Below are 22,276 nucleotides of genomic sequence, written 5' to 3'. Positions count from 1 at the left end.
GTAGTGGCCAATGTTGTGAACAGTACACAGAGTCAAGACCTTGCCTGTTCTCAGCAAAATTGGGCACAATGACAGTCCAGACTGTATTGATCTGACAGTCACATCATACTCAGTTGGAGTAGGTTGAAGCTTTTAAGTGTAGTAAAGTGATAATTTTAATCTCTTAACTGGAATGGGTTCCTAACATTAAATGGTAGTACTTGGACAAAACCTTCGGGGGTTTTTAGTGGTTTGGGTTTTCTGAAGGGTTAGGAAGAAGAATCTAACTGAGAAATTAAGAGGATGCCTCCAGTCTTACCCAATGACTTCTTCCGAGGCTGTTCCCTATCAGCTTCTGCAGGCAGTGTTGTCCTATTAATCTCAGACAAGAAGGAAAGAGAAAATAACGAACCCCAAGAAAGTTTGTATAGGTAATAGCTCACTATCTTGAAATTTTCTGCCATGATACATCTTTAAAACATATAGTAAGGAGATTACTACATTCCACCTAAGGGACTAAGACATTTAAAATGTATTGTGTCCACTGGAGAAGGATTGTTCCCTGGTATCCATTACTAGGAGTTTATCTGAACCATCAAAGCAGCAGTACAGCAGTGACCTCAAAGTTCCTTCCAGGAAAAGCCTCCTTAGTTTAGGTAAACCAAGTGCTACAATTCATTTAACTGCTTTTTAACTGTGGGTAAAATAAATGTTCTTTGTCTTATATGGCCTTTTAGAGCAGGATTAAATGTCAAAATCTTATGAATGTAAGAATAAATACAGTCACTATTAAAACTGTCCAAGATGAGATTTACAGCCTCTTCACATCTGCATGCTATAAACACCACACAGACTGATGACAGAAACACCAAGTCTGAGCAACAATCAAGTCTTCATGGCCTGTATAAAAATCCTTACTGTGACACAGAAATGAAACCTTGGTTACCTGAGATGTGAATCTCTCTAGACTGTGGCTTAATGTGTTCACCAAAGGAAACCAAAAAAAGGGATGCAAAATATTTGCAACATGTGGAGTAGTCGAGATACTACAAGACGCAGAATTTGTGCATCGTGATTAGAAGTACTGACATGCACAGCATCACTGTTATTCATCTGGCAAAGTCACTTTGGTTTTTTATCTGTCCCATTACAATCTCAAAACCCTATTTACTCCCACTGGCTCAGAAAACTCTGTAATCTTGTGTGCCTCCTAATCCAGTCTTGTTTCACAAAACTCCCACGAAATTCTATCCTGCGTGCCAGCAAGCACTCAGCATCTGTGCTGAAAGATGCAATCCTAGCCCAGATCTTATGGGTAGGAAACTGGATGCAGTTTTCTAAGGGTCACCTCTTCACAACAGTGGTGTTTCCTGGAGAGATCAGAATTTGCAAGATTGGCTTGCTTAATAGTGTTGTATTTCAAATCCAAAAGGAACTTCTAGGCCTTTGTTTTCGGTGTTTGAGAAATGTCAGCACGGCCAACACTTTCCAGAGTAAGTAGCAAAGACAACTATTACAAAACTTCATTAGTCAACCCTCCAAGTTACCACAGCCTGCTTGAAACCAAGTCACGTATGTGAAATCATAACATTTGCTGCTATACCCTTAGCAAACAGATGGCCAATTTAGAAGCAAGACTTGTATTTGGCCTGTTCAAAACCTCTTCTGCAGCTTCATCCCTTCATGCAAATACTCTATTATTTGCACAAATCTCCATATTAGCCCAAAGCTTTTTGATTAAAAGCTATGGTGTCTGCACATCTTGGGACAGTTTGCACTGGGTACATGCAGTTACACACTGCAGGGCAGAAATACAATGCCAGTACAACCCAGTCACATCTTTACTAGCAAAGCAGCAATAACTCCACCCACTGAAAAGCATTTTTTCATCCCATGGCACTGCACGACAGACATTGCTTTGGGCAGAAACTGAAGTCTGATAGGAAGGAAGAAGAGACAGCAGAAAAAAAGGAGTAGAGAAAAGGAGGGAATAGAGCACGTCTCTCAAACTTCTGAGAAGTTAATGAGTCCTTCAGGCCCTGAAGGCATGGTTGCCTACGGGAAGAAAGCAACTTCCCCTGCAGCAGATGCAGCCTGGTATAGGATGATCCTAAATGATAGAACTCACCAAGCAGTGGTGTCTGCTGGAGGGAGCTTCTTTCAGCTGGTGGCATCCAGCCCGGCAAGTTGTACCACAGGGCTCTTCAACCCCCACTTCTCCCCTCCTCCTCCTGTTATTGCAAAGCAATGGGAAGAGACCTTAAGAGATATTTTTGCCCTTTCAGCAACATCAATGAGAACATGATGCTTTTATGACTAGAAATAAAACTGAAACCAAAAGGCTTGGTTCTATGTATAGAAGTGAGGCAAAAGTAGATTGACGACTTCACTTTATCCATTTCCATGACCTTTCAACTCTTCTTCCTACTCTCCGAGGCAGAGCTGCCAGATGGAACAAGCATGGACATGGCTCACTACAGCAGGCCTTGGAGTCCCTGGGGCACTGATTAACACAAACAGATCACTCATCCCAGCCTAGATCACCCACTGTGGCAGTCCCATGTAAGACCACTGCAACACACAGGTCTAAGAGTGCTTTAACCACCTTCCATGAAGACGAATGGTGAGTAAGGCCCAGGTGGGGTTTCTGGTGTCACTCTGTGACCAGGAGCTGACCAGTTCCCCCATCAGCAGTGACTCCAAAGGGTCCAGTGAAGATTTGTCTGTCCTGCAGGAGCAGGAATCAGCAGATCCTAGGCACAGGGATGTTTTGGGGGGGGGTCATCTGCTCCCTTGCCCTAGTGTGTACAGGAACTCAGAGACAAATTTGGAAGTAAATGCTGTGTGATCTCTAGCTCTAATGTCATAATGGGGTGCTTAAAAATCAGAGAGCAGAAGATGGAGCTCACCACCACCTACCGGTAGAAGGCAGCTCTCCACTGGCCATCTCTTCACAGTTCACTTGAATTAACTTTTTTTGTCCTGAAGAACCTGGAGTGCAGCTGACTTTAGAAAAGAGCTGAAATTCCCAGGTTTCTTCTTATTTGCAGTCTATCCAAGTTCCTGCAGAATTCAGATTAACCAATTTCACTTCCAGTCAACGTTTCTGACTGGGGAAAACCTAAAAGGGAACATTTTAGCTGCTAGCGACTTTCTAGACTCTTCATTCTGACTGGTCTTTAGGAAAAAATATTCTGCTGCAATTAATCCCTGCTGCCAAACTGATCCCAGGGGATCAATATAATGGATTGATACCAGTTGAGAAACACAATTGTGAAACATTCTCTGTGAAAACATGAACAACAATGAGGAGTTATACTCTGATTTGTGGACACAAGCGCAACAAAGTAGTACAAGGGGATCTGCTGTGATGTGAGGGTTTATGCTCACCTCCCATGTCATCAGTGATGCAACAAATCATTCTTTAAAAGCCCCCAAGTGGAATTTGTGGAAAAATGTATTTTTATAATGTCTTCACAAAACAAAGATTAAGGTATACACTTTTCACTTTTAGGCAGAAGACACAAGCTCAAAGGCAATGAATAAATAATCTCCTAAAGACAAGCTTGAGAAACAGGCACCACAACCTGGGGGCCCATTGTAGACACTGGGTTTATAGCACAATCACCCTTTGCCCCTCATTCGGCCTCAATTTCCCTTTGGTTGGCTGAATGCAAAGGACTTGTTCTCCACTTGTGTTTAGCACACCTGAGGAAGGGCTTGTGCACTTGGCAGGATTTCTGAATTTCCCCCTCCACATCTCAGTTGTTCTATCAAAACCCATCACTCTGAGGCACCCACATATGACTGGCACTTGTTTGAATCTGCAGATGAGACCTGTGAGTGACATGGCTTGAAGGCAATGAGGAACTTGTCACCAAAGAGTGATTAGCCATTGGAATGGGCTGCCCAGGGAGGTGCTGGATGATGCACTTAGTGCCATGGTTTAGTTGATTAGATGGTGTTGGGTGATAGGTTGGACTTGATGATCTAGAAGGTCTTTTCCAACCTGGTTAATTCTGTATCTGGGGCAAGATAGTGAGACATGGGGCAGCTCATGAATGAAAACTTTGGCCAACAGGACCAAATATCTCATCAGTACTTCATATATAAAATCACAGGGGGCTATGAATTTTCCATCTCAACCCTTTTCTTTTTAATTAGAAAATTAATTTGCCATTTAACTGACATTACCTTGGGAAAAAGAAATCCTTGTTTTGTGAAACACATGCAGTCTCATCAAGGAAGGTGAGATGTAAATTATGTCTGAGCTCAGTTTGGCACAGACTACATATGTTGTTTAACCAATACACTCTAAAACAATCAATTCAGTAAAATTCATAAAGCATTTACTTGTCAGAACCTTCTCTTAGCCAGCTCACTGTTTTTTGTAGGTATATCTAGCACCTCAAAAATCTAAGTGTAACCTGAAATAACACACTTCTTTTAGAGACAAACTTTGAGAGCTGGACCATGAGAGAAGCTGTCCATTCAAATAGCAGCAAGTACAGGGATGATGGATACAGGGAGCAACAGGAAAATACCATGAACATTCAAATTATAGTTGACATGAAGACATCTTGGTGGTTATTGCAGAAAGCAAAATATATCAGTTATTAGAAGGAAAGAAATCAGTGTGAACCAAATATGGCAATGTTTCACTTTTGTTTTTCTGAAACAAAATGCTTCTAAAAATCTTCCTCCATAAAAATATGCAACCTTTTTATTCCCTATTTTAAGTTAGGGTAATGGAGGGGTGTGGGGTGTGTGTAAGATTTAAAATGCTTCAAATGACAAGCCTCCCTCGCTTTACACAGATGCAGAGTACTTCATTAGTATTTGTGAACCATACTAAGTTGATAAAACTCATGAGAAAATGAGCACTTTGGATGCCACCAAGTAGGATATACATAAGGCTCCAAAACCAATTAACAAGGATAAAGAGATTTTTTTGAACACTTATCCCTCCCATGAGGACCATCTGTTGCAGAGTGAGTACAGCACTTCAAGAAAAGTCTATAAATGTAATTAAATGTTGAGCAGTAGTCAGAGGTGTGTGGCTTAAATTTAAGTGAGGAACAGTAAACCCTGTCGTTTTCCTTTTCATCAGCCTTTTGGGGTGTTTTTTAATCATTTTTCTAAGGGTTTGTGTTATGGCATCAACTGTGTAAGTCATGCAAGGCAGTACATGAACACATACGATGGATGACAAGCCTACACTGAGGAGTTTGTCATGACAAACGTCTTACAATCTCTGATGGACCTAAACCCAAGCATGCAGATCCCTTCTGGATGTAGAAGGTACCTGAGACACACTCATCACCCTGAGAACCCCAACGCTTCTGCAGCCACAGCTGGAAGCCAGCTAGGATACTAAAGAGCATCCAGGTTTTAAGGACTCAGAGTAATCCTTTTGCAAATACCTGTAACTATCTTGGATCATCCAGAGAGAGAGAGTGCTAGGAGCAAAGCTAGAATTCATTTCCATCCTCCTTTGTGCAGGCTACCACGCAATACAGGCAAAGTTAACCTTTGTCCGAAACTTCTGCTGTCACATCTAACATCTGAATTTATACATTGGTACCCAGGAGAAGTTACTCTCTGGCTGCAGTCTTCAGTGCCTTAACACGGAGAGAAGGTGGCCCGTTGGCTCATCTTTTGTAATGCCACTGCCATCTCAAGTCGCTGATTTCATGCCTCAAACTACTGGTCCTTCACACACCACACCTGCTCATGGATCAGCAGCTCACTTTGACACATTTCACAAGGCCTCTTTTAAGGCAAGGTGACATGAATGACCATTGTCTCAAGACTGTAAACTGGAACTTTTCAACAGCTGATTTCCAGGTTAAGCCATCTCAGTGCTGTGCACTAAACCAAGAACGCTGTTGGCTGCTCAAAGATGTGCCATCCTCGCTCTGATCAGAGCCCTGGATTACCAACTCACCAAATCACTTCATCTTAAATGTGTGAAGAACAACATTGACCCCGATTGCTGGCTGAAACGATTGGCACTAGGCATGAGTTTACACATTTCATTAAGTGTGAGCTGAAATGATGCCGCTCAGCAGCTGTGTGCTGTGAAATAAACCACATCATAAAAATCCCTGGTGTTATCACTAGTGCAAAACTGAGATCTTGAGAAGCTCTACAATAGTTTATTATTTTTTTCTGAATGGCAGATAATAGTTGAATTCATTCTTAACTTGCATTATTACATTTGACAAAAAATAGTTAAAAAAACCCGTTATCACAGCAGCAGAGTAATGATAATTGCAGCTTAATTATCCATAACTGATTCTTTATGCCCTGAAATAATTTATTCTCTTTTTATACTTGTCTCTGATATCCATTAGAGTCATTACAACTGTGAGTCTATAATTACATGCTTTGCATTTTAACATTCTATGCCAGTTTCTGCTCTCTTCTTATCTTTCAGTTAATTTCATTACTGAAACATTGAGGAAATTTCCATATGAATTTTCCAGAAGTTTTTGTGATTCAGCTGGGATAGGTTTAGGACTTAATGTATCTCAGCAAGCCAGCGCTTAGGACAGAGCTTCTGTGTGTGCACATCAATCTGGTCCTGCTAGCTGCTCTATGTAGGCTGCACCATGGTAGGCTCCATTTCCATGAAGTCTGTCTTCAGGTTTGGGACTACATTTAAGCATTAGGTGGAGGATAGGTACACAATTAAGCGCTAGAGAGCATGGAGTTTAGATTAACACAGAATCACAGAATGTTAGGGGTTGGAAGGAACCTCAAAAGATCTTCTAGTCTGTCCCGCCCTGCCAAAGCAGGATCACCTAGAGGAGGTCACACAGGAATGCATCTATGCAGGTCCAATGGCTTCCTGGCCTGCATCAGGAACAGTGTGGCCAGCAGAAGCAGGGAGGTCATTCTGCCCCTGTACACTGCACTGGTTAGGCTGCACCTCGAGTACTGTGTCCAGTTCTGGGCCCCTCAATTTAGGAAGGATGTTTTGAATGTCTCTGGTGAAGGAGACTCCACAACCTCTCTGGGCAGCCTGCTCCAGTGTTCTGTCACCTTGACAGTGAAAAAGTTTTTCCTTATGTTTACATGGAACCTCCTATGCTCCAGCTTGCACCCACGGCCCTTTGTCCTGTCACTGGACATCACTGAGAAGAGCCTGGCTCCATGCTCCTGACACTCACCCTTCACATATTTATAAACATTAATGAGGTCACCTCACACTCTCTTCTCTAAGCTCCAGCTCCAGCTCCCTCAGCCTTTCCTCATAAGGGAAATGTTCCACTCCCTTAATCATCTGGACTTTCTCAATCAGTTCCCTGTCCTTCTTGAACTGAGGGCCCCACAATAGGACACAATTATAGCTGTGTTGTATTTGAAGTTAAACAAATGCTTAAGGCTGCAGTTGACAGGGGTCTCCTAGGAGGTCCACTTTCTCCTTTGTGACACCACCAATAGGAAACAAAAAGGTTGCCTAAAGTCAGGACCCCTCACTGTTGCAAGTAAGTATGCTCTATGCCCTCTGCATGCACATGTATGCTTAGCATGGTGGAAAGTTTCACAAAAACCATTGTAAGAAAACAGAAGAGCAAAATATGAATTCCCTCTTTGCTTTGCTTCCTCACAGGTCTAGCCTTGCTAACAACTTTCTGTTGGCATTTCCTGAAGGTAGTATCAGTGTCTGTCCCAGGAAAGCAACCATGTTGGTTACACTCCATCAGCTCCATCATAGAATACATAGAATACATAGAATAAACCAGGTTGGAAGAGACCTTCAAGATCATTGTGTCCAACCCATCAACCAATCCAACACCACCTAAACAACTAACCCACGGCACCAAGCACCCCATCAAGTCTTCTCCTGAACATCTCCAATGACGGCGACTCCACCACCTCCCCAGGCAGCCCATTCCAATGTGCAATCACTCTCTCTGTATAGAACTTCTTCCTAACATCCAGCCTAAACCTCCCCTGGCACAGCCTGAGACTGTGTCCTCTTGTTCTGGTACTGGTTGCCTGGGAGAAGAGACCAACATCCGTCTGTCTACAACCTCCCTTCAGGTAATTGTAGAGAGTAATAAGGTCACCCCTGAGTCTCCTCTTCTCCAGGCTAAGCAACCCCAGCTCCCTCAGCCTCTCCTCGTAGGGCTGTGTTCCAAACCCCTCACCAACTTTGTTGCTCTTCTCTGGACTCGTTCCAGCAAGTCAACCTCCTTCCTAAACTGAGGGGCCCAGAACTGGACACAGGACTCAAGGTGCGGCCTAACCAGTGCAGTGTACAGGGGCAGAATGACCTCCCTGCTCCTGCTGGCCACACTGTTCCTGATGCAGGCCAGGATGCCATTGGCCCTCTTGGCTGCCTGGGCACACTGCATGTTCAGTCTACCGTCGACCAGCACCCCCAGGTCCCTCTCTGCCTGGCTGTTCTCCAGCCACTCTGACCCCAGCCTGTAGCTCTGCATGGGGTTGCTGTGGCCAATGTGCAGAACCCGGCACTTGGATGTGTTCAATCTCATGCCCTTGGACTCTGCCCATCTGTCCAGCCTGTCGAGGTCCCTCTGCAGAGCCTCTCTACCCTCCAGCAGATCAACTCCTGCCCCCAGCTTGGTGTCGTAACATGGGAGACAGCAGTAGCCAAAGGGGCTAAGATGGTTTCATGGTTGAGGTGAAAGACCTCAAACTACACTCTGTTTTCTGACTACCTCTGTGACTCACTAAAAGCTCCCAAACACATTAGTTACTCTCTTCCGTCTTTCAGCTTTGCCCCTTTGTAAAACTCGAGTCTTACTAACTATATCAGCAGGACTCTACCAAAAAGTGTCTGTAATCTCCCCATGAAAAGAGCCAAGGCAAAAAGTATTTTACAATCCCTTCACTCCAACAGCTGCTTGACAGCCAGCAAAGCATTTTTCCATGGCTAACACGGTCTGAGCAAAAATTGCTTAGGAGATACAAATACTGAAATAAAGGTGTGGCAATGCCTTTTAATGGACAACTTACAAATACAAGGTTGTGCAATAAGAATTTCACACAGAGGCTAAGTAAAATTTGAGCTGCGTACGGCAGTTGGAACAACTTCATCTGACTTTCCCATGCCACATTCTTACCACAGACAACCACAAAAGCTTGAGAATGAAACACTGAAGTGAATTTCCTGTTACAATTTAACAAAGGAAAAACCCCTCTCATTTCCTGAGCTGGAATGAGCATACTTTAATTGAGTCAGGAAATTATTTTATTAACAAAAAACCCAAACAACCGCCTTGCCCCCTCCTTCTCTCCCTAGTTTATCTGTTTAGAACAAGAATGGGGTAATACAGACAGCTGAAGAGGAGCATGATGGTCAGTGTCTCTACAGCTTTTGCTTTCTATAGGAGCGTATGCCACATGGAGCCACATAATCATAGAATGAAAATTAAGAGACTGCAATTACCTGATGTTATCCTTGAACTCCTCCACCCAGTAACCTTCACAGCAGTGCCTGACTCTGTGTTTCCACCCACCCCGAGAGGCATCAACACTGCAATACATTGAAAAAAACCCAAAAACTCTTCAAAAAGGAGGTTAAGTCAAAAGGCGACAGGTGTTACCAGCCTTCCTTCCATGAATGGGTTAGAGAAAGGCCAAAAGCTGGGTGCTGGAGTTCAACAGTGTATTTGCATGTGCTGGAGGAAAGCTGCAGGCAGGGTTTTTACTGCTGCTGAGCACACGGCTCTTTGAACTTGTGTCCATTACATGCAACAAAACAGCCCAGCAGGCAAGGCTGTGTGCAGCTGAAATCCTCGTCATAAAGCGCGTTCCTCATGTGCAAAAGAAGTCTTCTCACAGTTAAGTTCCCAGGATTGCTTCCTTCTGGACTCCTTGGGATTTACAAGCAAAGAGTGGGCCAGCAGCAAGTAAACCAGGCTGGCTATGGTAACTGCTTACACAAGAACCGTGGCTGGTCATGCTCCTGTGATGTTGGAAGAAGAGAGAAACGGCTTTGGGTCATTTAGTCCAACCTCATTGCAGTGAGCAGGGATATCTTCAGCTAGAACAGGTTGCTTAGAGCCCTCTCCAACCTGACCTTGAATGTTTCCAGGGATGTGGCCTCTAACACCTCTTGGAGCAACCTGTTTGTTCCAGTGTTACACCACCCTTACAGTGAAAAATGTCTTCCTTCTATTTAGTCTAAATGTACCTTCTCTTTCTGTTTAAAACCATTACCCCTTGTGTCCTGTTGAAACAGGCCCTGCTAAACAGATTGTCCCCATCTTTCCTGTAGGTCTCCTCTAAGTACTGAAAGGCTGCAGTCAGATCCCCCCAGAGCCATTTCTTCTCCAGGGTGAACAACCCCAACTTCCCTAAACCTTCTTCATAGGAGGGGTGTTCCTAATGCTCTAGCAAGAGCCTTTCAGCAAAGCAGCCTCTGAAAAGGACTGCCTCTTGCACCTTTTCTATTTTGCAGGTTTTTACCTCGTGTAAGGGTTCTGCATTTTTCACTACTATGTTTAAGTATTTTAAAGCTTTGTAAAAACATTGTTTCAAGCATTCCTTTTGATGTTTGATCATTTCTTTCTCTGTTTGACTACTGCAGCTGTTTATTTTGAAGATGCCTATGTTCTTCTGCTGCACTATTTGTTCTCTTCTGTCCTGCACAGAGCCCGTCTGCCCTCAAATGGTACAAATTTGGGCCCCTCTCACCACTGCTGCCTACAAAAGTCCTGTACAGGAATGAGATCTCCTCCAGCACTCTCATCTTTTTTTCATGTCATCTTTTACTGCAGTTGTGTTTTTCTTCACAGGACCATGATCTACTGCCTCTGGTGGTGCCCACCATGAAGCTCAGACCTGGGCTTGCTGCATGCTCTTCTTAAACGCACATCGTAACGAGCAATAGCTTGTTATCTGTCTTCATGACCAGCTACAGTGCTCAACTATGCTAATTAACTGGGGAAAGTCTTCAACAGGTCAAGAATGACTGCAGAAAACCAGCGGCTTTGGGGCAACAAATGGAACTAAGCCCATAGAAGCCTGACTGGCTCTTGGCTAGTCCTACCGGTTTTTTAAGCTCTATCAGTATCTACACTTGCAGAAGCGGAAATGCTGTGGGGCTTGAGGATTTCAGATACCTTTGTCCATAGGAAGCAAGTGAAATCCTGAAACATTTTTCAACTTACACCACATCCCATGCCTTCTGCGGATGAAAGTGCAAATAAAGGCAAGGGGTACAGGGACTTCCTCTTCCTCTCACAGAGACCAGCCCAGTCAGAAGGAAATGTCTACTGCTTATCTCCACTTCAGAAAACACACACAGCCCGTGGTGGAAAAACACAGGCAAGGGCCAACAAAACTCCAGAAGGTGCAAATGGCAGCTTTGCATCAAACCTGCTCAGTATGCATGGCTTATGCCTTGGAGCTGTGGGAAAATGTGGCTCAGGACTCCTGCTCATTGCACCCTCAGCAGCAAGTAATGCCAGCTCACAAAAACCACATGCCTGAGAGCAGTGTGGCAGGAGGGCACGTTCATAACGTGCCCCAGCTCTCCTTTGTGCAACTTCTTCTTTCCAAACCACCAGGCACTCACTAATGTTTCTAAGCTTTTAACTTTTTTTTTCCCTTTAAAAGGAAAACTGTAATTCTCCAAAGAGCAACTGCACCAGGAGATAGCGCTTGAAGGAAACGAACAGAACAACAAAAAAGCCCTCAAAAGCCCACATTTATTGTCAAAGTCTCTAAAATGATGAGCTTTGACAATAAGGCTTTTATTCTTATGATACATCCAACTAGGCAACGTGCAGTTTGATTTCTGCAGCCAGTAGATATTCAAGATACTTTCCACATACAATAGGTGTCAATTTGACTTTATTTAAGGAAAAACGGGGAAAAAACAGTAATTTCCATAATACACAGAAGACAAGTTAGATAGCACTGCAAAAAAAAGGCTGAGTGTTTTACTTGTCACCAGTCTGCTTTGCAGCTCTACGATTAGTAATTTTAATGCAGTTTGTCATTTTGTATTATTGTTTAGCATCTTTATAATCAGCAGAATTTGGGGTTATAAATCACAAAAAGTGTACTACTACTGCTATGAAAAACTAAAAAACCCACAAAAATCACTTTCAAATAAACCATAAATATGTGATGCACATTAGTGTAACAAAACCATTTTTTGTAAACATTTTCTCCAACGTAACATGTGCATAAGATAAAAAATAAAAACACTGCAGTCATACAAGTTAGGGTTACTTTGACTTAAAGATACAGAAAATTATTACTTATTAAAGCTTAAAACTAAACCTAGGAGTTTTTCTTTTCTTGTTTGCTTACAAAAGCACTGTTTGAAGAGTTCGGTGTTGGTGTAACGTAGTGGTTTTGTAATACTGTTTTTGCCTCGCCACGTTGGCACTTCTGCGGAGGCAGAAGCCGCCAGGCGGGCAAGCCTCACCGAAGGAAGGAGAGAGTCTCCCCCTGCTTGGTGCCTCAAAACTTCAACAGCACATATCCGTGACTTGGGCGTCCCTACAGTACTGGAGCTTCTTCCTCTAGGTGAATAGCATCAGCTTTCAAGGACTAGATTGATTTGTGACCACATGGCGCTGGAAAATTTAAATTAGCAGACTGACATTCGCTCGAATCAGTTTTGGTAAACCACACTACAGGGCAGCTGTGTGATTACACCCATGTCTACCACCACGTTGCGTTTCCAAGTCCCCTTTAGTTCATTATAGTACAAAAGGTTGATCGTTCTTCTGGCTGACCACACTGGGCCTGAAAAGAACATATCCTTCACCTTCAACACTATCCAAAAGTCATACAATTAAAAAAAAAAATTAGTTCTAGGTATTCCTCTGCCAGCAAATGTAAGGCTTTCTTGAGTTTTGATTCCTCTTTTGGGGGAGGGTGGGGGCGGGGTGGTGGGGGAGTGGGATGTGTGTGCACACGTGTGTGCCGGCGGTATGTGTTTACTGCTCACTTTTCAACCGTCTGTGATGTTCAAAGCAGAGTCCTCAGCAGCAATGCTGACTGGGGTTGAAGGATTTACAACAGTCAGATTTGACACCAAAAGAAGGGTCTGTCGAGTCTGAGCTTTGCATACTCGGCGCTCTTGGCTCTTAATTGATTGTGTGACCAGTCGCTCGAGCCATCAGCTTGACGGAACTGAAGAATACGTGTTCAAAAAGCCCTACCTCTCATGCCACGAAGGAAAGTTTAACTGCAGCAGAAGACAAAGCCCATGAAACACTGAGAGCCTGTTCACTGAATGAACAGCTTAAGGCAGCTGTCAACAAAGTACCCCACCAAAGGAATTTAAAAAACAAAAGTGAAAACAAAGAAGGAAAACGGCTGAATCGTGACACTGTGCATTATTACGCAACACCAACAGATTATTATACACTCAAGGTTTCTCAAGTAATGAACATGTAGCCATTAAACAAATTATTACTCTCAAGACATTTATTACAAATGTCAGAACTTAATTCATAAAATAAAACTGACTTTAAAAACAAACAAAACAGAACAAAACAAAGCCAAAAAAAAAAAGAAAAAGAAAGAAAAAGAAAAAGAAAAAAAAAAAGAAAGAAAAGCCAGAGCTGGGATCTTAAATCTAAACACAGGTATACGCTGTTCTTATGAATAAGCAGTATCAACTACATTCTTAAAAGAGTTTTAGTGCATTGCATTCTTAAAAAAGAAAAACATCACCGCCCCAAAATGTTTCCTACAACATTTAACAGTTTATAGAAGAGCTAGCCTAGTTATTTTTACCTGCTTGTCACTAAGCCCACGTGTTAGAAGAGGGAAACCCCTGGTTTTAGGCTAAATTCAGACTTCTATCAAGGATGAAACTGGTTTTTCAAAAATGCCTGCTTCACCAAATTTTGTAAGCAAATTACATCAATCAGTGTCTCACTGCCATACCGCTGTGACTATTGCCCGAAAGGACCACTCTCTCCTCCTGCTGAAACTCGCTATGCAATAACAGTCAGAAACCTCTCAATCTGGTAGTTTTGGTATTAGGATTAAATTAGACATTAATGATTTTCATCTAAAATGTATAAACTAAACCACCTCTTTTTTTTTTTTATGCATTAAAAACAATGAGGTAGGCACAAAAAATAAACATATGTAGTTTGGATTTTCTTTTTTTTTTCTTTTTTTTTTTTTCTTTTTATCTTTTTTATTTTTTTTCTAGTTCTGCAAGTGCAGACTGTGGTAAAACTGTTGTTGCACTTCTAGGTTTAAACAAAAATTAAACCTTTAACCGAGGCAGTGCTAATACTGTGACATAACCAAGTTCTGGCCTAACACAGAATCATTATAGAAAATTAAAATTTTTTTTCCCTTTTTTTTTTTTTTTGCCTTTTTTTTTTCTTTCTTTTTTTTTTTTTGCCTTTTTTCTTTATTTTTTTTCTCCTTTTTTCTTTTTTTTTTAAATCATCTGCACGTTTCAGGCAATACCTGGTACACAGAAAATGACTGAAGTTATTGGCCAGGCCAAAATAAAACTGCAGAAACAAACAAAGAAAAAAAAAAAACCAACCAAAAAACCCCAAACCCAAGAATTCCACCCCAAGCCCCTTCCCACCCTCCCTGTCCCCAAGAAGTTATCCTAGTCACTGTGTCTTTCACATTTTATAAATATTAACTTCTTAAAACCTGCACCTTCCTCTTTGTCCACACATCGTCACATTACAAAAAAGAAATGTCAATTAAATACATTGTTAACATTACTAGACTAGATCTGCCCTGTTTCAGCCAGTCTGACTCTCTACGCCACTTCTCACCTTCCCTTGCCTACCTCCTTGTCCACTCAATAGCATGTTCACGGTAAGTCTGGTTTTGTTGTTTTGTTTTTTGTTTTGTTTTTGTTTTTTCCTTTTTCCCCCTCTCTGTTTTAACACTAACAACAGAGTCCTTCAAAGCCTAGGAATCCTGGAGCTGAAGGGAAAAGAAGACCTGTAGCTTTCTAGCATGATCCCAAACCTCAAAGACATTGTAGCACCTGATGGCAATATCTTTACAGCACCAGCTGCATCGCAGCCTCGTTTGAAAAACAAAAAGAAACCTAACACCAGTGATGCCTGCACACACATTTACACAGAGTGCTGCATTAGTGCAGGTCTGTACTCCAGTTGAAAATAATTCCATGTTATGAAGATCTCAGGCTCTGGATGTCAGCAATTCCTCGCCAAATCCCATTGCTTCTACCAGCTCAGAAGAGAAGTCCTGCCAAGGGTCATGAAATAGACTTGACTGCTTCCACCTGACCGTACGGAGGCAAAGAAAACCTGTGAAGAAAAGAGATTGGTAAACCTAACAAATAGGACAGCAGTGGCTCTAATCTGCCTTCACCATCCCACATCTTTACAGTGCAACTGCAGTGCTGTGCTGGGTCTGGTGTTGGTGGAGTTGACATTCTTCATAGCAGCCTCTAAGGTGCTGGGCTTTGTATTTGTGACTAAACAGCATTGTCAACATACCAATGTTTTGGCTAACGCTGAACAACAATTCACTTGAAGAGCATGAAGGCTTTCTCTCACAGAATCACAGAATTGTTTTGGTTGGAAAAGACCTCTAAGATTGAGTCCAATTTTGACCTAACACCACCATGGCCACATGACCATGTGCCAAAGTACCATATCTACTCTTTTTTTTTTAACACCTCCAGGGATGGTGACTCCACCACTGACTTGGGCAGACCCATTCCAATGCCTGACCACTCTTTCAGTAAAGAGTTTTTTTCCTAATATTTAATCTAAATGTGCCCTGGTTCAATCTGAGGCCATTTTCTCTTCTTCTATCACATGATATTAGGGAGAAGAGACCGACCCCCACCTCACTACAACAACCCTTCAGATAGCTGTAGACACCAATGGGGTCTTCCCTCAAGACAATGCTAGGACAGCCAACCCAAACTGAACAAAATGATGTCACAGAACATATTAACATCATGCTCAACAATAAATACACTGGGAAAGGGAGAGCAGAGGGGAAACATTGTGGGGATGACATTCATCTTCCCAAGCAAGCACTGTGCATGTTGGAAGTGTCTGGACATCCACCTGCTAATAGAACGTTGTGAATTAATTCCTTATTTTGCCCGTCTTGTGTTCACAGCTTTTGCTGTTCTTATTTATCTTGACCTACTGAGTCTTTTTACCTTCATTTATTTTCTCCCCATCCCATGGGGGATGGGAGTGAGGTGAGTGGCTGGGTGAGAGTTTAGCTTGGTCTGGGTCAATCCAACACAAATACCTAGTTAAAGCACAGGTCTATCATCGTGGTAACAAGCAGGGTGAGGGGGCATTATACCTTGTCATTGCGTTCACATAAGAACTTGAGCCTCTGTGCCCTTTTGTGCATGAACACGCCATCCAAGTGTCCAGTCTCCACCGACCGTATTTCAATAGCTTTTTCTCCCCAGCCCATGATCTGGTTGGATCGTATGTACGCTTTGGAGAGAAAACACAGCACACAGCCCATTAGGACGACCAGAGAGCAACAAACACAGAGAAGCCAAAAAACCCCAGATGAATGCACTGTCTAGTTCAAAATCACCTGCATGTGCTTGTGGTAACTACACAAATACTCAGAATGCTGTTTCCATTCTCAGCAGCTTCATGCCCCCAAATACCTCTTTTTTTCCTTTTTTTTTATTTCCCTGTGTTTTTTTCCCTGTTAGTTTTACATTATTCCCTGAGCATTCGTGACACAAAGGGAACTGTAGAACCTCCTATTAATGGAAGGAACATGGAATTTCACACAGGATTTTTATCCCAAGTTTGGCAAATGGACAGACAAGGGAGAAAGCAGACAAAGGAGAAAGCATAACCTGAGGTTTAAAAAGACTAAATGCAGCCACTCCAATATGTCCCTAGCACCAGCTAGTCTGATGATATTATTTCCCCAGCTTCAAGGAGTCTGTCAGCAAAAACAGAGGAAGAGGAGAATGGAAAACCAGAAGAAAAGATGAGCTAGCCTCCTGTAATAGGTGCAGTACTTCAAAAACCTGATCTTGTCAAGAAAGCAGATTGATTTGGAAAGCATTCCAAATATCTCAAAAGAGGTTCAAATGAAGCTTTCCAAGTGAAAATACTATTCTTTGCCACATTGCTTTCCTTTGTGGACAAACACAGCAAAACAACCCAAGCATTTTTCGTCAGAATGTGATTTGAGGGAAAACAGACTAGCAGCAGCATGAAGAAAAAAAAGACCTGCCCCTGACAACAGTAAATCAATAAAACAAAGCAGAAAGTCACCACCATTACCTAAAGGTATATTCAAAAAGCAATTTTATGGATAGTCTTGGGAATACTGCCAAAGATAACATATGGGAACTTAATGAAGAATAAGCTGTTTCCTCTATTTGCATGCATACTGAACAGAAGAATAAAAAGAACAGTTCTTAGCCAGCAAAAGTAAAAAGTATTCAATTTTGCAGCACTTCTCCTTCATACAATTTTTTTGCAGTCGTTTTCAGTGAAAATAAATCAATATATCTACTGCAGTATAATGTATACCTGTAACACTAAACATACTGCTATCTTGGAAATTTATTTTATTTTTAAATATGTCACTAGTGGTAACTGGGCCAAAAAGCCTCTAAAAATTGTCAAATGAGATGTTTAGGTGGTGTCACCTGCCTCCATGCCACTTCTTTCACAGGGACTCCAGTCCCCAAAGGCTCTGCAATTTGCCAACTGAGAATTCTGCTTGGTTTTTAGATCTAGCCATGAGTTAAGCCACAGGAGTGAACATGATGAGCATGAAACTTCTTTACATTTCCTTCTACCATTATTGTTTAGCTTGGACAGCTACCAACAGTCATCTCCCAATATATGCATCCATTCCAAAGCAGGTAACACACAAACTGCTTGCCTAACAAAAGGAAGGTGTGTGACCACAGCCCATGGTCACAGCTCAGCATTCAAATGCAGCAGCACAGGCAGTCAGAAGGATCCTGGTGTGTACTGGTGATATAACAAATGTACTAGTGTCCATAAAAATCTGTACCTTTTTTACTATGCTCATTGCTCCCACTCTCAAATATACCTTATTTTCAGCTGGAGAGATGTGGGAGAATTATTCTAGCACAAAGAAGCAATCTGCAGGTGAATTAAAATAAACACACCAAATCAGATGTACAGACTCTTATTTATGAACCTTTACCCATAGTAATACCTTATACACCTGCCACCTTACATGTCTTTGTACTGAAATGTTTCCCTAACTTTGTGACTGTCCAGCAAAACTTCTGCAGCAGCCTACAGAGGTCCTGGTGGATTTTTCAAGCCTGAACTCCACGGCTTGCTTGTTTGGGATTTTCTCCTTTAAAAATTCAGCACAAAACAGATCCATATGATTATTCTCCACTTTGCGCATGCTCTCCTGGAACACTACAGCACAACTGCTTCTGAATCTGAAGTCAAACCCAGTATACCTTCCTTCTCCATGAGCACACACTCATGCTCCCTTAATAGAATGATTTGTCACAGCATCACAGAATATATCTGGCTGGAAAAGACCTCGAAGATCATCCAATGCAGCCTTTGACCTAGCACTGAAGGGTCGTCACTAAACCATGCCAGAGGCACCTACCAACTGAAGTTGGCATTTCTCCCCACTGCAGAACCACATCCTTGGTTATCCTTCCATATGTGTTGACATAAACTCCTTCATCCTCATAGCAGACAAGTAGCTCCATCCCATCCGTGTTTGGGAGAATGATGATTGCGTGAGGCTGGATACTACTCTGGATCTACAGGGACAGAAGAGAAGAGGAAGCCTTTTGTTTTATTACTGCAGAGCCTGTGCTGGGAGAAAGGGCTGGGTGATTTTTGATTTTGGCTGATGGTAGATCACTGATCCACTCACTTTGGGGGTGCTAGCTCTGCTCCTGCTGAGCAAGACACCCTACAAAGTGACAAAAAGGACCCATAAACCCTTGGGGCACTAATCCACTCATTTTAAGGCAGAGGACATCTGCAAACAGGAACAGACAACTTCTCTGTCAGAGTCTCCATTTCTCTCCATGAAAGGCAGCCTGGGGCAAGCAGCCCAGAGGCAGACTTCAGACCTCTCCACTGTAGTGAATTGTGCTGGGGAGGTGCATCACACACTGCAGGCCCATCTGATGCCTCTGTGTACAGCAAAGACCAGGAACCTTGGTAGCTAAGGCCATCTGGCCTTTGCTAAGCTTTTGAATCTCATTAGTGGGCTGCTATATCATTTCTACTGCCACCTTTCCTGCAGCCTCTGCAAGCGCTTGCAATGCACTCAGCTAAATAGCAGCTAAATAGCTGCTACCCTAGAAGCAGTCACATTGGCCCACATCAGATCTGAGAGGACAGAGACTGAAGCACAAAACCCCTAAGCACAAGTGGCTGTATCTTCTTGGACTCCTTCACTCAATTTACTGCTGCCAGCATCTGGCAGTGATCCACAGGGACAGCCTGACATGTTCATCATCTGAAAAAAGCAAGGGGTGCAAACTAGAAAAGAAGGAAAAAACCCCAACCCCAGCAGCAGCTCTTACATGTGTTGGTAGATAAATATCATAGACCGATCCTGAATCCACATCAACAGCATGGAAGCCGGCACAGGAGCCATAGATCACTTTTAGTCTCTGACCCTCTTCTACAGTTAGATCCACCAGCAATGGCTTATGTACCAATTCTCCAAATGACTGCAAGACAATCATCAGTGAGATTCACTTCAATGCTTAGGACCACAACAGGTTTCATAAACACATGTTCTAATGCACACATTACAGGTTTATTCCTCCCACGGGCTCCTGGGCACCATCCACCAGACCAGTTAGGCTTACACGTCCCTCATGGACAAGGACAGATTACTCTGCAACCTGTTGCATTCCAATCACATGATAATGTAAGCTGTTTTGTGTGGGGTTTACTTTGGTTGGTGTGTTTGTTTTTTATTAAGAATTGTTTTCCCCAAAGTTCAGGGCAATCTGAGACTCCCATAGTGTTTACTTTAATCTCCAAAATGCATCTCTGATTGTCTGTTAATCAATCTGCTCATTATACCAAGCCAGCTAACTTCTTTCTTGTGTGTTGAAAAGGAAAAACACAAAACAACAATGCTGAGTAACACATAATGGCTTGTTTTGCTCAGATGAAGAGGTTTAGACTCAGTTCACTTCTCTCTGCTGCATGTTTTATTTATATAGAAATGAAACAGTTGAGACAGTGTCACTTTTGTTTGTGCTCAGTACACTAAGTGTACTGTATCAGAGCTAAAAAAAATTCCTAAATTAATATATAACATGAAGTTTGTGTCAGATTTACTGAAGAACCTGTAATACAGCCACGATAAAATATCTGCAAGTGGCTATGAGAAAATCCTAAACATGGTTGAAATATACTCTTACCTTAAAGGCCATAAATTTATGGTATGGCTTTGGTGCCCATGCATAGACTTCCACAGAACTCTTCAATGCAATTACCAAGAACTTGATTCTTTCATATTTTACTGAAATGAAACAAAACAACAAAGAATTCAGCAGTCCAGTTAGAACAGACCAGACCAGACCAGACCAGACCAGGTTGGAAAAGACCTTTGAGATCAAGTCCACCCAACACCATCCAATCAACTAAACCATGGCACTAAGTGCACCATCCAGTCTTTTCCTAAACACTTCCAGTAATGGTGACTCCACCACCTCCCTGGGCAGCACATTCCAATGGTCAATCACTCCTTCTGTGAAGAATTTCTTTCTAACATCCAGCCTAAACCTACCCCGGTGCAGCTTGAGACTGTGTCCTCTTGTTCTGGTGCTGGTTGCCTGGGAGAAGAGACCAACCCCCTCCTGGCTACAACCTCCATTCAGGTAGTTGTACACAGCAATAAGGTCTCCTCTGAGCCTCCTCTTCTCCAGGCTAAGCAACCCCAGCTCCCTCAGCCTTTCCTCATAGGCCTTGTGCTCCAGATCCCTCACCAGCTTTGTTGCCCTTCTCTGGACATGTTCCAGCAACTCAACATCTTTCTATGACAGTTTTAGGCTGTGCCTTTAAGAAAGATAGCTGCAAATTCTCTAGCTGAATAGTTGAGTGTAAAAAGGAAAACAAGAAAGATAATTCTAAACTAATTTCATTGGTCAGATGAGTGGGATGTAGTTTCACATCTTACATTCTGCTCTCATTCCGTTCTCTTCTGTCTTTCTGCTGGCATGCTGGCTGCTTCACTGAAGGACTCTTAATCAGCAAACTAGAGATAAGCATTACTAGCTTTTCTAACGAAGCTTTTGAACTAAATGAATTTCCCCTAACATCTCTCCTCTTCTCTTTTTCTTCTAATTAACAAGAGGATAAAGGAAGGGGAGAGGTTGGTGGGGAGCAGGGCAGTGTCTTCCTGCCCAAGGAGGATTTCTGTACTGTTTTCTTTTTGTAAATACCTGTACAATAGTGTAAATACTGTATAGTCTGTACATATTCATTGCATTCCATTATTGCTTGTAAAATACAGCTTCATTTGCTTCCCAGACTGCATTCAGCCAAGCTTTTATTGATGTGTGTGGGTTAAGCCATCACATTACACAAAATAAATTGGCGCCCAACGTGGGGCTAAAAACGATTGGATTCCAAACATGGGGCATGATTTGCTTGATTTATTTCTGCTCTGTTTAGGGAAGCAACATGAAGGTGTTTTGGATTCTTCGGCATCTGATCTTTTCTGCTTTAAGTGTTGTTGTGTATAAGTATGCTGTCGGATTTTTATGTGATATGTTGGGGAGATATCTGACGTATAAGTTATATCTGTGGTTTAAGTATAAAATTCAGCTTCTCTATGATTGATTTTTGGGGTTCTTTTGGCTTAAGAGATACAGGAATGTGACTGCCACAACATTGCCTATCGAAATCCGTGAGTTCAAAATCCCAGTAGGTGAGAGAGTAATTCTGAGTTATGGCTGGGATCCAAAAGTAATTTATTTGCTGTGTGTGAATCTGCTGTTGGTGATAGTAGTGGGGTACTTGTTGATTGCACTGTACTGGGAGAAGAGAGTATCTACATCCTGTTTAATTTTTAAACACAGACCGAGGCGTAGGAGGAGTAGTTCTAACTTGAATCCAGAGATTTCTAGTGATGAGGAGATAGGGGAAACAGAGCTAAACAGGCAATTGGTAAAGCAGCTTTGAATGGGGCTATTGGTGATTCTGGCAATCAGCCAGGAGCAGCAGCAGCTTCTAAGATAGCAGCAGCTTCTTAGATAGCAGCCGCAATGTCCTCGGCAGCTATTAGAGAGGTAAAATCATTTCCTTCTTCATCGGCAGGACCAGAAGTGTCCTCTGCAGCAACTGTTTTG

General features: G+C 42.5%; 1 protein-coding gene across 12 annotated transcripts in view; it reads right to left on the bottom strand.

Annotated features, from left to right (window-relative positions):
- Window positions 1–14,366: 14,366 nt before the first annotated feature.
- MAP4K4 (mitogen-activated protein kinase kinase kinase kinase 4) overlaps window positions 14,367–22,276 on the bottom strand; it is a 191,457-nt gene continuing 183,547 nt past the window's right edge. For 10 of the 12 annotated variants that reach the window (XM_054163147.1, XM_054163145.1, XM_054163148.1 and 7 more), the window contains 5 exons: window positions 20,345–20,445; window positions 19,490–19,639; window positions 18,553–18,712; window positions 16,267–16,406; window positions 14,367–15,242 (listed from right to left, as the gene is read on the bottom strand). In XM_054163147.1, the coding sequence (XP_054019122.1) occupies window positions 15,159–15,242; window positions 16,267–16,406; window positions 18,553–18,712; window positions 19,490–19,639; window positions 20,345–20,445 (635 nt within the window). In that variant the 3' untranslated portion in view covers window positions 14,367–15,158. The remainder of the gene's footprint in view (window positions 15,243–16,266; window positions 16,407–18,552; window positions 18,713–19,489; window positions 19,640–20,344; window positions 20,446–22,276) is intronic. The other 2 variants (XM_054163153.1, XM_054163154.1) reach the window with 1 other exon arrangement.

Source organism: Dryobates pubescens, chromosome 7 (genome assembly GCF_014839835.1).
Source record: "Dryobates pubescens isolate bDryPub1 chromosome 7, bDryPub1.pri, whole genome shotgun sequence".
Lineage (NCBI taxonomy): Eukaryota > Metazoa > Chordata > Aves > Piciformes > Picidae > Dryobates > Dryobates pubescens.
This window is presented reverse-complemented; position numbering and strand designations above follow the sequence as displayed.